Genomic DNA, 14,585 nt, shown 5'->3' with positions numbered 1-14,585 from the left:
TTGCACCATAACACTCACTTTTTTCCTCCTAGAAAGTCAGGGGAAATGTCTGTGTGTGTTGTGGAGCGAATGCCTACGGGTGGCGGGGGGATCCGCTGCAGTCGTAAGCAGAGGATCCATGGTTCCCCTTCCTTCCCTCCTCCGTGGCTTACTTTGAAACAGCAAAGCGGGAGAAGAGCCACTGAGTGGGGAGGAGAGAGGGACAGAGAGCCTGCTTGCTTTAAAGGAGCAAAGCGGGAGAGGAGAGGAGCCTTCTCCTCTTATACCCCTCTTCTGCATTATTAACAGCATCCTTCTCCACCCACCCCACGCGTGTTCCTTGTCCCTTGAGTGCTTTTCCTTCCCTCCCCACTTAAAACATGGTTACAAAGCACGGATCCACATGGATCCTCAGGATTTTTGCACTGGGTCACCCCAAATTCACCATCAGATCACATAGCATGTCCATGGCTACAACTTGCACCAAAAAAATCACGCACCCACTGTTGCCTGGGGGTGCAGTGGTGCAAAAACGTAGTTACAAAGCATGGATCCACATGGATCTTCAGGATTTTTGCATTGGGCTACCCCAAACTCACCGTCAGATCACATGTCTGTGGTTACAGCATGAACCACAAAAATCATACATCCGCTGTTTCGTTTAGAATATTTTTTTTTCTTGTTTTCCTCCTCTAAAAACTATGTGCGTGTTATGGTCGGGTGTGTGTTATAGAACGAAAAATACGGTAAATAGGACTAACTTCTGAGTAGGCCTTCATAGGATTGTGCTATTAGTATATTTGTAATAAATAATCGGCAACATCTCCTAAATCTTCGCATACGTAAATAAACAGGGGTGCACAGCTATACACACATAGGCTGGTGGTCGGCTTGTTGTCTAATCTAGGTTGACTGGGCCTCACCTCTTAGCAACTACGACCTGGTTTAAATCAACCTTAGTGAGTGAGTTAGTCTTACATGTGAATCCAGGAGAGTACCTCAACTATGGTTTATTAAATATAGTTTGTTAAGGAAAATAAGAATCAAAGAAATGTAGATTTGGAGGGACCACTAAGATCATTTAATCCACCCCTTGCAATGCAAAAAAAATTTTCCCCAGCATGGGTTTGAACTCACAACCCTGGAATCCAAGAGTCTCAAGCTCTACCAATTGAGCTATCCCAGAAGCTTGTTGTTGGCTGACTTGATCTTAGCTATGGGTTTATATGTGAACCTGGACTATGCCACACCAGGCAAATATGGTTTTAGGCTTCCTGTGACACAGCAGGACAACTCACATTTCAGATTCTCAGGATGGCCCTGTTCCGTGGACGTTGTTCTTTAACCATGATCATTCCTAAGAACAGATCCCAGAAGCAAAAACAGTCCTACAGCAACATCAAGAGTGACAAAACAACGTGGGCTTCCTGCTTGCTTGCTAGCTCCCTGAAGCCATCTGGCTGAGCTCTGAAGAAACAGGAAACTGGAGTAGATGGGCCTTTTGCTCTGATCCAGCAGGGCTGTTCTTATGTTCCTACATAATGGTGGCGTAAGCATTGAATGAATTGACCATTGAAGACGAACTCTAGGGGGAGAGAGCCACCCCTTTCTCAAGCGAAATACTCCCCTCTGAAGAGTATTTTCAATGACCAATCTCAAGTCCTCAGCCTTTGGGTCAAGATATGCTCGAAATGGTAAATAAACAGCTTGCCTCAGCTCACAGCCTCCACCATGGCTTTATTAAAAAACATCATGTAATAATTATAGATTCTTTCCTTAAGGTTCTGTGATTAATGGGAGTAATTGACTCACTAAGAGGCCCCTGATGTAACAGCAGGTTCCAAGACTAGGCAGCTCAAATGAAGATCAGGTTGTTTTTCCTACTTTTGCTGACATGGAAATAGGAAGATAATTTAATTTTTTTTCAGCACTTGAGTGACGATACAAGATTTTATTACTTATTTTTTTCTTAGGAACATAGGAAGCTGCTTTATTCTGAGTCAGGCCACCATTGGTCCAGCAATTACCTACGTGGTTTGGCTCCAGGTCTCCGAGATTTCAGACAGAGGAATGCCAATCACTGAACCTGGAGCCCGCTCCCCCCCCCCACATGTATGTTGTTGTTGTTTAGTCGTTTAGTCGTGTCTGACTCTTCGTGACCCCATGGACCAGAGAACGCCAGGCACCTCTGTCCTCCACTGCCTCCCGCAGTTTGGTCAAACTCATGCTGGTAACCTCGAAAACACTATCCAACCATCTCGTCCTCTGTCGCCCCCTTCTCCTTGTGCCCTCCATCTTTCCCAGCATCAGGGTCTTTTCCAGGGAGTCTTCTCTTCTCATGAGGTGGCCAAAGTATTGGAGCCTCAGCTTCAGGATCTGTCCTTCCAGTGAGCACTCAGGGCTGATTTCCTTCAGAGTGGAGAGGTTTGATCTTCTTGCAGTCCATGGGACTCTCCACATGTATACAAAACATGAAATCACCACCCATTATGAGATCCCCAATTAACACACTGTCAGGAAACAACAATAGACTCTGCTGCAAACAAAATAAGAGGCTGCTTGATCGGGCCAATGGCCCATCTTAGCACAGCATCCTGTTGTCACAGTGGTCACCCAGGCCCCTGTAGGAAACCCACAGGACCCAAGCACAAGAGCCCTTTCCCGTCCTGTGGTTTCCAGCAACTGGCATTCAGAAGCATTGCAGCCCAAGACCAATGAGGTAGAGCATAGTCATCACGGCAATAGCCATTGATAGCTTCCCACACCCCGCCCTCGAATTTGTCCATTCCTCTCTTAAAGGTAAAGGGGACCCTCCCCCGACCATTAGGTCCAGTCATGGCCGACTCTGGGGTTGTGGAGCTCATCTCACTTTACTGGCCAAGGGAGCCGGCGTACAGCTTCCGGGTCATGTGGCCAGCATGACTAAGCTGCTTCTGGTGAACCAGAGCAGCGCACGGAAACACCGTTTACCTTCCCGCCAGAGCGGTACTTGCACTTTGACGTGCTTTCGAACTGCTAGGTCGGCAGAAGCAGGGACAGAGCAGCGGGAGCTCACCCCGTCGCGGGGATTCGAACCACCGACCTTCTGATCGGCAAGTCCTAGGCTCTGTGGTTTAACCCACAGTGCCACCTGCGTCCCTCTCTTAGTCACTGCCTCCTGTGGGAGCAGGTCCCGTGGTTCTGTTACGCGCTGCTGAAATGTAAACAAAATATAAAGTTTCTCCTAAGGCCAAAGATGCCTCGTGTCAATATCAGTAATTTACTATTGTTATTTATTTAATTTATTTATTTATTTTTTATACCCTGCCCATCCTGCTGGGTTTCCCCAGCTACTCTGGGTGGCTTCCAACCAAATATTAAAAACAATACAGCATCAGACATTAGCAGGGCCGCCTTCAGTTGTCTTTTAAAAGTAAAATAGTTGTTTATTGCCTTGACATCTTCTGGGCAGGTGCCACTACCGAGAAGGCCCTCTGCCTGGTTCCCTGTAACTTGGGTTCTCACAGCGAGGGAACCGCCAGAAGAAGGCCCTCGGCACTGGACCTCAGTGCTGGATGATGGGGGTGGAGATGCTCTTTCAGGTATACTGGACTTCAGGTATACTGGACCGAGGCTGTTTAGAGCTTTAAAGGTTAGCACCAACACTTTGAATTGTGCTCGAAAACGTACTGGGAGCCAATGAAGATCCAATTATATGGTCTTGGCGGCCACTCCCAGTCACCACTCTAGCTGCCGCATTCTGGAAGCAGCCCAAGCAAACAGAAATTATTTATTGGACAGTAGACAGCTCATGAATTTATATGAATTATATGGATTTGTATAAAAGTGTACAAAAGACATAAAGGAACAAAACTGGGTTTCTTCCTAGTGATTTTTTTATTGGTTAGTTTCTTTGTGGCGTGTTGATTGCCTGACCTTTAAATATTTTGGTGGGACTTTGCAGGGTGTGTTCTGCTTGGTTTAGCCATGTTTTGGCTGGAGACAGTTCTTTATCATTTTAATTAATTTTTTTGTTTTATAATTTAGAATACTCCTCTAAACATCCTTAAAATATCAGTGACTTCCCTTCTTCTCTTTCCATGGTTCATTTTGCATATCATAAATCCCTGCATATTTTGCATAAACTACAGTTCTTACCCGATACAGGTAGTTTGGACTAAATGAGCCCAAAATATTTAGAATACCCTCTAACAGAAGTGGCTTTAGAAAAGAGTAGGTACGTTCATGTCCCGCACTGAAGCAGCAAGGCTGAATGACAAGGCCTCATCCAACACCATGATTCTATAAAGGACAGGTCTATCGATGACCACTACCCATGAGAATAATATTGTTTCTCCTGTGTCGGTTTTTAGACTGCAAGCTCCTCAGGGCAGGGACCTATCCTCGCGTAATCTGGCAAGTGAATAGACACCAATACCACTATATACAGCACCAGAAATGGAGTATCAGAGGTAAGCTGCCTCTGATTTCAAGATACTAGGGACTAACGCCTGAGGGTTAGCTGGTTTCATCAGCCTCAGTGGTGATGAGAGCAAGCCCTGAGCTCAGTGGACTTTGATGCTAAGCTCCTTCCAGATTCCATGATTATTCACATTTTCTTTATCCCCTGGATTTTGTTCACTCAACAGCTTGAGGCAGGCAGAGAAAGATCCTGTGCTTCCTGGCTACCAATTTTTATTTTTATTTTGTTTATTGCATCCTGCATCTCAGAGGAATAATCTTCCACCCTCATTACATCACTTGTGTCAAAGGGTTGTTTCTTTTGAAGTTGCTGTTTTAAATCTCAGATGTGCAGCTCCTTTGGCTTGCGGTCTCTCTCTAGAGAAAGACAAGAGTATAATGAAAAGCTGGCAGCTGGCAACAGAGGTACATCTGCTACCTTTTCCATCTCGGGGAGGCCCTCTCCCGCTTGGGGCCCTAGCAGCAAATGCACCCAGGGTTAGCTGATGTCACAGCGCCACCTCTCGGCCATTTTACTTTCGGCGCTTCCTTGGGTTTTAAAATCAGAATCTGTTTTTTATTTTTTAAGGAATACGTGTTCCTGTTTTTTTATGGGCCTGGGATAGTTTAATGCCTTTAAATTGGCCCCTTAAAAGCTCTTAATTGCCATTTCATGTTGACAGGGATTGAATAGTAGTGAAAGGTCAGCTCACTGCCTCTCCTGGTATGCCCCACGGAGGACCTTAAGGTCCATAAATAGCAACACCCTAGAGGTCCCGGACCCTAAGGAAGTCAGATTAGCCTCAACCAGAGACATGGCCTTCTCAACACTGGCTCCAGCCTGGTGGAACGCTCTGTCTCATGAGACCAGGGCCCTGCAGGATCTGATTTCTTTCCACAGGGCCTGTAAGACAGAGTTGTTCCGCCTAGCCTTTGGCTTGGAATCAACTTGATCCCCTTGCCCTCTTTACTTTTTCCTTTCTCTTTCTGTGATGGAGCTCCTATCTGGGGACTTCCCTGGCTTTTTTCTGGCCCACGTAGGGTCAGTCCGGATAGTTGGCCTTGGTGAAGATTTGACGTTTTCATCCCCAAAAAGTTTTTGATTTCAGTTTCTACTGAAATGAGGTTGCATTTTAATGTTGTTTTTAAGTTGTATTTTAATCGTTTATATACCTGGTGTTAGCCACCCTGAGCCCGGTCTTGGCTGGGGAGGGCGGGGTATAAATAAAAATTATTATTATTACTATTATTATTATTATTATTATTATATACCCAATGGTTGACTACACTCTGCAGGCAAGCGCCTTGTCAGAAGGCCCAGCCTGCAAAATGTGGGAATGAGGCCTTTAGTGTTGCTGCACAGCAGCCTTTGGAATCCCCTTCTCCTGATTCATAGGCAGGCCTAGTCTCTGCTATCTTTTCAGCACTTCCACTTTCAAACAGGCTTTCAAGTTGGGAATAGTGGAAGTCTGATTTTACAAACCTTTCGATTAGTTGAAGGGGCTGTCTATTTAAAGTTCCAGAAATGAGATGCTAGCCGCTGCTTGTAAACTGTTAACGACTGGGGGGGGGGGGAACAGGACAATCTCCTTTGTTAAGAGGAACTGAAAAGAAATAGGTTACTTTGGGGGGGGGTTATATAAAATAAAATTATAATAAATTTAAGGGAGGAAGCAGAACTCAAAGACGCTTTTTGGAATGCTGGTATAATTACATACAATATTGGAATGAAAAAACATTAATCACCAAAAGGGTAGAAAACAATGTTATGTTGAAATAAATGAGGGATTCTTCTAAAATTATTTTGAAAAAGCTGATGTTTTACCTTCCCTGCCTCCTCTTAACTCCCCCTGACTGCATGTATTTTATTTAACAATAGCAATAAAAGCAGCAGCACTTAAAACTACAATCCTGCACACCAAGGGTGAGGGACTTCAGGCCTGGAGGCTGAATGTGGCTCTCAAGGCCTCTCTCTCTAGCCCTCAAAGGTCTCCCCACATCACACTCCTCACTGGCTTTCCTCCCTACCCAGACAGTGCACTGAGCTTCTGCTGCATGGAGATGGGTGTATAAACTTGAAGCTTTTGCATGGCTGGAATGTAGCCCACTGTACAGAGGCAACAGTCAATTACATTTCCCCACTCACTTTTCACCTTTGAACCTGCCACTGGCATGTCCTTCCCCACCCAGAAGGTTGCCTTTGTTATGAGAAAAAAACTGCTCCTTTTCCCTTATGGGAATAGAGTCCTTTTGTAGGTTCTCTATCCGTAGGAGAAAAATAACAGAGACCAACCTGAGAATATTGAGAAGCAAAGCAGCTAGTAAGCCTGATCTTTGTTAACTGTTGCAACAGGGTGCTCCCACACACTCAGAGGGAAGGACGGACCCATAACAAAGGTGTGCTCACCCTTATATTGTTGTTGTTGTTTAGACATGTCCGACTCTTCGTGACCCCATGGACCAGAGCATGCCAGGCACTCCTGTCTTCCACTGCCTCCCGCAGTTTGGTCCAGCTCATGCTGGTAGCTTCGAGAACACTGCCCAACCATCTCGTCCTCTGTCGTCCCCTTGTCCTTGTGCCCTCCATCTTTCCCAGCATCAGGGTCTTTACCAGGGAGTCTTCTCTTCTCATGAGGTGGCCAAAATATTGGAGCCTCAGCTTCAGGATCTGCCCTTATATAGACTTTTTAAATTGCCCATCCTCAAACTCCAGACCACCCCCAGAAACATCATAAATACATCACAGAAGGGGTGTATTCCAGGACCACCTCCCCCAATACATCATATATACATCACAGGGGGCAGTCTAAAACCGACTCCTGAATGTGTTGTTTATCTCCTGTCTGCAATTTCCCTGATTGCATTATCTGGGTTTTGGCCATTCCTTTGTTATTATAACTACTTAATTCCTGAATCCAGGTCACAGATCACAGGTTCACCCTATTCACACCTTAAATGTGCTCTTAAGGCAGGATTTGTGAGCACAGAGACAATGGGGAGATTTCCCATTGCAGAGAAATATTTGAGGTCATTTTGGAAGAGAGAAAATGGTTTCAGGACTTTTCTATCACACAATGCACAGTGAAAGTATGGACCCACAGAATGCAGTGATGGCCACCCATTTGGATGGCTTTAAAAGAGGAATAGGTAAGTTCACGGAGAGCAGGCTCTCAGTGGCCACGGAAGCGTTTCTGGGTACCAGTTACAGATAGGTAGCCGTGTTGGTCTGCCATAGTCAAAACAAAAAAAATTCCTTCCAGTAGCACCTTAAAGACCAACTAAGTTAGTTCTTGGTATGAGTACCAGTTGTTGGAAACTGCAGGAGGGACATATGTTTTTGTGCTCAGGTCCTGCTTGCAGGTTTTCACAGGCATTTGGGTGCAGGCCTTTTGTTGAAGGGGCAGGCCTTTTTATGGTGGGGGGAGAACCTCAGTTTGCTATGTATTTTATTGATTTGGGGGCTGCTCCTCTCTGCACCAGGGACGCGGGTGGTGCTGTGGGTTAAACCACAGAGCCTAGGACTTGCCGATCAGAAGGTTCGAATCTCCACGACGGGGTGAGCTCCCGTTGTTCGGTCCCAGCTCCTGCCAACCTAGCAGTTCGAAAGCACGCCAGTGCAAGTACATAAATAGGTACCACTCCGGTGGGAAGGTAAACGAAGTTTCTGTGCGCTGCTCTGGTTTGCCAGAAGCGGCTTAGTCATGCTGGCCACATGACCCGGAAGCTATACGCCAGCTCCCTCGGCCTATAGAGCGAGATGAGCGCCACAACCCCAGAGTCGGCCACGACTGGACCTAATGGTCAGGGGTCCCTCTCTGCACCTCCTTAGCTACACCCATGTCTGGGTGGCCATGGTGAGAACAGGATGCTAGACTACATATGGACCGCAGGCCTGATCCAGCAAGCCTTTCTTATGTTCTTATGATCCGGACTGAGAAAAAGAACGACCTGGCTGCATTTTAAGCTAGCGATAGGGCCTACTTCTGCGCACTCTATGAGAACTGAGCCTAGGTTCATATGTTGCCTCTGCCAGCCCCTGCATGAATACCTGCGTAACAGTCACCTTTCTTGCAAAGCAGCACTCGGGAACTTATGGTCTTCCCATGACAGCAGGCTGGGGCAACTGCGGTCCCCTAGATGTTGCTGGATTTCAGCTCCAGCCTGCATTGCCAGTGACAGAACTTGCAGCAACCCGTTTCCCTATCCCTGCTCAAAAGCAATGATGGTGAGCACCAGCAATATTATTATTGTCGTCGAAAGCGACATTTGCTATTGTTACACATCCCTGAATGAATAGCCAACACCTAGAAGGTCTTCCAGGCTGGAAGCTTTGCGCCTCTCGTTTTATAATTTCCCTTTGGAGCCTCAGCAGCAACCTCTCCTCTCTTTCCCTGGGGAAAGCTGTCAAGAGAGAGAGGGGGGGTCCATTCCCCAGCCCCCTACTCCTGCCTGGATGCCCTGGGACCTGGGGTGTGGTGTGGTGGGGGGTGTAAGAAAGCCCCAGTCCAAACCCCCGTGGCACGGAAACGGGGCTCCCCCTCCTCCTCCTCCTCCCGGAGCTGGACCGGAGAGGGACCCAGGAGTCCTGAGCGGGAGACCCCTCCACGCTCCCCCCCCTTCACTCTCGACTACAGCACAGCCTTGACATTGGCGGCAGCAGATTCGCCCACGGCCGCCGGCCGGGAAGTCTGACCTTGCAAATTGGAAGACGACGGTGGGGGAAAAAAAAAACACCGGGGTGCGTGTGTGGCGAGGCGGGGGGGGGGGTTCGGCAGGTGCCCCCCCACATACGCAAACACGGCGGGCGAGCTGGGTGGCGAAAGTGCGGTTGCCAAGGAGCGGCTTTACCCAGCGGGGCCTCCCCGCGCAGGAGCTGCTGCTGCCGCCGCCGCCGCCGGAGCCTCCTCCTCCTTCTCCATTGTCCGGGCCGGGCCGGGCTGGGCCCATGGGCCCTGCCGCCACGAGAGCCGCCCAGCAGCCGCCCAGCCGCGGGCGGGGGGCCTGAGGCCGAGCGCGGTGAGAGAGCCTGCGGGCGGGCGGGGAGGAGGAGGGGAGCGGCGAGGGGAAGCCGCCCGGCGGGCGGGCAGGCGGGCGGGCGGGTTTCTCCCGCGGAAACAGCGAGGAAACGGGGGCAGCTGCTTCTGCGTGGGTCTGTGTGCGCCTTGCAAAGGGGGGAGAAGGTGGCGGGCAAAGCATTGCCGGGCAGGCTGGCATTTCCTCCGATATCCCCCCCCCCACCGCTCCTGCCCCGCCAACCCACAAGCCGCCTTCTTCTCCTGCCCCACATCTGACCCACACTTTCCCCTCCACACACCTCCGATGCATGCAGGAAGTGCGCGCGCGTGGGAATGAGAGAGAGAGAGAGAGCGCTTGACAGCCCCTCTCCCTACCATTGCAGCAGGTATCCATGCCCCCCCAGGGGTGATGGGTTTTCTGTGAGCCGCCCTGAGATCTACGGGCGAAGGGCGGTCTACAAATCCAGCACATCAGAATAATAATAATAGGAACAGCGTTGTTGTCCAGCAACATCTAGGGAGGGCAGCAGCTCTCCCTTTCTTTAGTGCCCACTGGGACAATGTGCCCAACAGCAGGGCAGCAGGGGATGTGGCATGCGGACTTCTCTGTGCCCCCCCACCCGCTCTCTCACCAGCACCATGACGATAGAAAGAACCGCCTTGGAGGTGGCTTGACAGCTGCTTTGCCCAGGTTGCCCCCTCCCATGACAGCTGCTGCCCTGCTGTCGGGGGAGGTGGCGTGGGGTTTGCATGAACCAAGGGCACGAGTCTGCTGTTTTGCCCTGCCCACCTATGCTGGAAGGTGCCACAAAGATAAATAAGGTCCGGGGAATGAAAAGTGGGTAGCCTGATGGCCGCCACCCGTTGCCCTCCTGGTACTTGGACAAAGGTGGTGACATACTGGGTTGGCGTCTATCTCTGGTACCCACTCATTCTCCCATGATCTCTCTGTGGCAGAGGGTGCCTTGGAGATAGGGAAGGTGGTGTGTGATGGGAGCAGCTTCACGGCCACCTGCCCTCCCTCGTTCTTCTCCCTTTGTTATCGTTCTCCTTATAGCTGCTGGCACAGCGTGGGATGAGAGAGGTAATGTGAGGTTTGCAGTGTGTAAAGCAGGGTCAAGCCTCTCTATCTGCTTTCCTATCCTTTCTGTGCTAATTCTTCTTCCTTGCTCCAAGCAGAGGATGCCGCAGGTGAGAAAGGCAAAGTGGGAGTTATCAGGGCCAAAAGGTGTGGTGTCCTTCAGTGTTCTCTTTCAGCCCTTTTCTATTTATTCCTGGTGCTACAACAACAGCACATGCACAAACAAACACAGAGTGTACTACTAAAGGGAAAGAGCAGTTGGGGGATATTGTTTTTGTTTGCACATTTTTGTGTTTTTATATTGTAAATTGTGATCCTCGGATGGAGGGTGGTATAGAAATGTAGTAAACAACAACAGGTGCAGAGAGCGGTTGGAGGCTGCACACACAGGCAAAGCTTGGGATTTTCATTCCTAGTACTGTCTGATTCCTGTTGTAGAAAAGAAGTCAGTGCAACTTGGGTTGCCTGACACCTTTCCCATTATTTTTCATTTCCTCTCCAGCTAGGGGACAGCATGGCATGACAGAGGCAATGTGTGAAACAGAGCCTGAGCAAGAAGTGGCAAGTGACAGGCATTCTTTCACTTCCCTTTTTGATGTTGCTCTACTGTGGGTAGTATTAAGTTGAGGGCCATTCCTATTGAGTGGTACCTATTTATCTACTTGCACTTTGACGTGCTTTCGAACTGCTAGGTTGGCAGGAGCAGGGACTGAGCAACGGGAGCTCACCCCGTTGCAAGGATTCAAACCACCGACCTTCTGATTGGCAAGCCCTAGGCTCTGTGGTTTAACCCACAGTGCCACCCGCGTCCCTGCAGCTAGTTTACATTAAAAGCCGGGGTGAACAAAAGCCTTCAGCTGGTGCTGAAAAGGAAGAGCATTCTACATTGTGGTGCTCGCCATCTACCTCACTTCAGAGTGGGCCTTGGAAGGGGGGATATGTTCATGGGGAGAAAAAGGTAGCCCTTTAGATACCTGGCTATTCAGAGCTTTAAAGCTGAGAACTAGAAATAGATTGGGGCTGGTCGAGTTGTTTCAGAACTTCTGATACATGTTTCATTCTGCCAGTTGCTGTTAAGATTCTAAGCCACTGTATTTCATCCCAGCTGAAATTCCAGAGTAGTCTTCAAGGGCAGTCCAGCATGTAACACATTTCAGTAGCCCACATGGGATGTTACCAGAGCCTGGATAACTGTGGCCCAGCTTGTCTCTTACACAGCTGGGGGGTAGTGGGAGGATACCATGAGTAGTTTGGTTAATGCTAATACTCTCAAACTCTTTCCCTTCCCCGCCACTGCCAGACTCCTGCTGCTTTAAACTTTAGTGGTAGCAGCGTGCCTAGCAGAGAACAGAAAATACAAGTGAGAAGGATCCCTGTCTAGAGGGCTTACGGCCTGCCTTGGATGGAGTGGAGAGAAAAGACGGGAATGGATAATGGGGTAAAAATGGCTTTGATTGTTGCAGGACATCACAGGCGTGAAGGTCACAAAAAACAAAATATGAAGGGAAGGAAACTGGCCCCATGCCTTAGAAATAGAGGTGGACACAGCAGAGACTTGCTACATGGTTGTGGCTTATTGGTGCAGCCAATTGGTGGTATTTTTGGAGCTCTGTGCCTTACCTTTGCAGTTTGCGTGTTTACCATGCCAAGCACTGTTAGAAGTCCCCTGCCGACAATGCTATATTAGTTGGCTCTGTGAGGCTGGAATATAGGGAAGTCAGCTGGCAAGAAAGTGAAGAGGCTCGGGAAAAGCTTTGCTGAAAAGGTGGGCTTTGAGGAGTAATTTGTAGGAGGAGCGGAGAACAGCTAGACCAGGGATGAGAACCTCAAGGCTCTCCAAATGTTCGACTGCAGCTCCCTTCAGCCGCAGCCAGCAGGGCCATTTGTCAGGGGATGATGGGAGTTGTAGTCCGGCAACACCTTGAGGGCCACAGGTTTCCTGTCCCTGAGCTAGACAGACAGAAAACCGGAACCTGTTCTGCTCCATGCACAACTAGCAGAAATTCCTTAGAAGGGCAGCATCAGGCAGGGTGAGTAGAATAACATCCCACATCCCTAGTGCCCAGATGGCTGCTGCCCACATTTTTCCTTGCGTGATTTAGCAATAACCCGGGAGAAAGAGGATGAGGTGTAATACCTGGTTAGGGAAAAGAAGCAGTACAGTTCTGTGCAAAACTTTGCACAACAGTCTCTGATGTGGTTGTCACGTTCGTGCCAGTCTGCCTCTGGGAATTGGCCTGGTCCCCGTGTGCATTTTGTGCTAGATCAGTCTGGGAGTGGAGCAGGTCCTGTTACGACGTGCTAGAAGCCTGTTTGCGAAGCTCCTGGCTCCTCCCGGCACAGGCGTTTTGGGTCGGGGAGGAGGAACAAACCGTTGGTAGGTATCCTGGTGGCGCGCCAGCCCTGACCTCTCCGCTCTTGGTTCCCCCTTCCCTACAGAGCTAGCAGGCGCCATGGGGGTGGACTTTGACGTGAAGACGTTCTGCCATAACCTGCGGGCCACCAAGCCGCCGTACGAGTGCCCCGTGGACACGTGCCGCAAGATCTACAAGAGCTACAGCGGCATCGAGTACCACCTCTACCACTACGACCATGACAACCCCCCGCCCCCGCAGAGCGCCCCTCTGCGCAAGCACAAGAAGAAGGGCCGGCACGGCCGGGCGGCCAACAAGCAGTCGCCCAGCCCCTCCGAGACCTCGCAGTCGCCGGGCCGAGAGGTCATGACCTACGCGCAGGCCCAGCGCATGGTGGAAGTGGACCTGCACGGCCGCGTGCACCGCATCAGCATCTTCGACAACCTGGACGTGGTGTCCGAGGACGACGAGGCGCCCGAGGAGGTCCCGGAGAACAACAGCAACAAGGAGAACACGGAGACGCCGTCCGTGGCCCCCAAAGCCGGCAAGCATAAGAATAAGGAGAAGCGTAAGGACTCCAACCATCACCACCACAGTGCCTCGGCGGGCAACATGCCCAAGCTCCCAGAGGCCGTGTACCGGGAGCTGGACCAGGACACGCCTGACGCCCCTCCTCGCCCCTCCTCGTATTACAGGTACCGCCTGTGGGTTGGGGGCACCCTGTGGAGCTGTGGTTCGGAGGGCTTTGCGGGGTTGTGTTTGGGTTTTGATTGTGTCCTATGTAAGCAACCTCAGAGATTCTTCTTCTTCTTATATTATGTGGTATGTTGTTGGCATCCATCTGTCTCGAGAGACAATGGAGTTCGCCTCCTGGGGTCAAGTCAAACCACTGGAGAATAGGGGATAACTGGTTTTTCAAAATCATGATATATTACCAGCTAAACATCGTGATATACTGACATATCACAATGTCTGAAATAAGGATGGAGCTATGTACAGGCATTGTCCGGCTTCACTGTTTCCCCCACATTGTGATTTTTTCATAGCACACACATCATGATTTGCAGTATTTTGTACCAGGTTAAAAAACTATGGAACCGATATCACAATATGGACTTCAAACTTCTTTTGGGCAATGTATCAATATATCACCCAACCCTGCTGGAGAATCACAGCGCCTGCTGTGACTGCGGAGAGTGGTAACTCGTAGCTGCTACCTCCCGTGTTGTTTTTGCTACATTAACAGCACTGAAGTGACCTCCCTGGGGCAACAGCCTGGGCAGTGTGTGGGGAGGTCCTGGGCTGCCCAGCCTCGCTGATCTGGTCCAAAGGAAAGCAGAGCAGTACGTTTGGCACCAGCATGGCTGCAGGAGTTGCAGTAAGGGGGTGTACAAGGTGCCATCCAACCGCCTTAGGGACCCCACTCAGGATTTGTGTGGGTTTACTCCATGGGTAGGCAAACTAAGGCCTGGGGGCTGGATCCAGCCCAATCGCCTTCTCAGTCCTGCCCGCAGACAGTCCGGCAATCAGCATGTTTTTACATGAGTAGAATGTGTCCTTTTATTTAAAATGCATCTCTGGGTTATTTGTGGGGCATAAGAATTCATTCATTCCTCCCCCCTTCAAAATAGAGTCTGGCCCCTCACAAGGTCTGAGGAACAGTGGACTGACCCCCTGCTGAAAACGTTTGCTGACCCCTGGTTTACTCCCTCACCT

General features: G+C 49.8%; 1 protein-coding gene across 3 annotated transcripts in view; it reads left to right on the top strand.

The window, feature by feature from the left end:
• Positions 1–14,585, top strand: part of BRPF1 (bromodomain and PHD finger containing 1) — a 36,584-nt gene that overhangs the window by 359 nt on the left and 21,640 nt on the right. For all 3 annotated transcript variants that reach the window (XM_081901391.1, XM_081901389.1, XM_081901390.1), the window contains exons 2-3: positions 4,332–4,430; positions 12,955–13,564. In XM_081901391.1, the coding sequence (XP_081757517.1) occupies positions 12,969–13,564 (596 nt within the window). In that variant the 5' untranslated portion in view covers positions 4,332–4,430; positions 12,955–12,968. The remainder of the gene's footprint in view (positions 1–4,331; positions 4,431–12,954; positions 13,565–14,585) is intronic.

The sequence above is a fragment of the Podarcis melisellensis genome, assembly GCF_964234715.1.
Source record: "Podarcis melisellensis genome assembly, chromosome: 2".
NCBI lineage: Eukaryota > Metazoa > Chordata > Lepidosauria > Squamata > Lacertidae > Podarcis > Podarcis melisellensis.
Note: the sequence above shows the minus strand (reverse complement) of the source record. Positions and strands in the feature narration are given on the sequence as shown.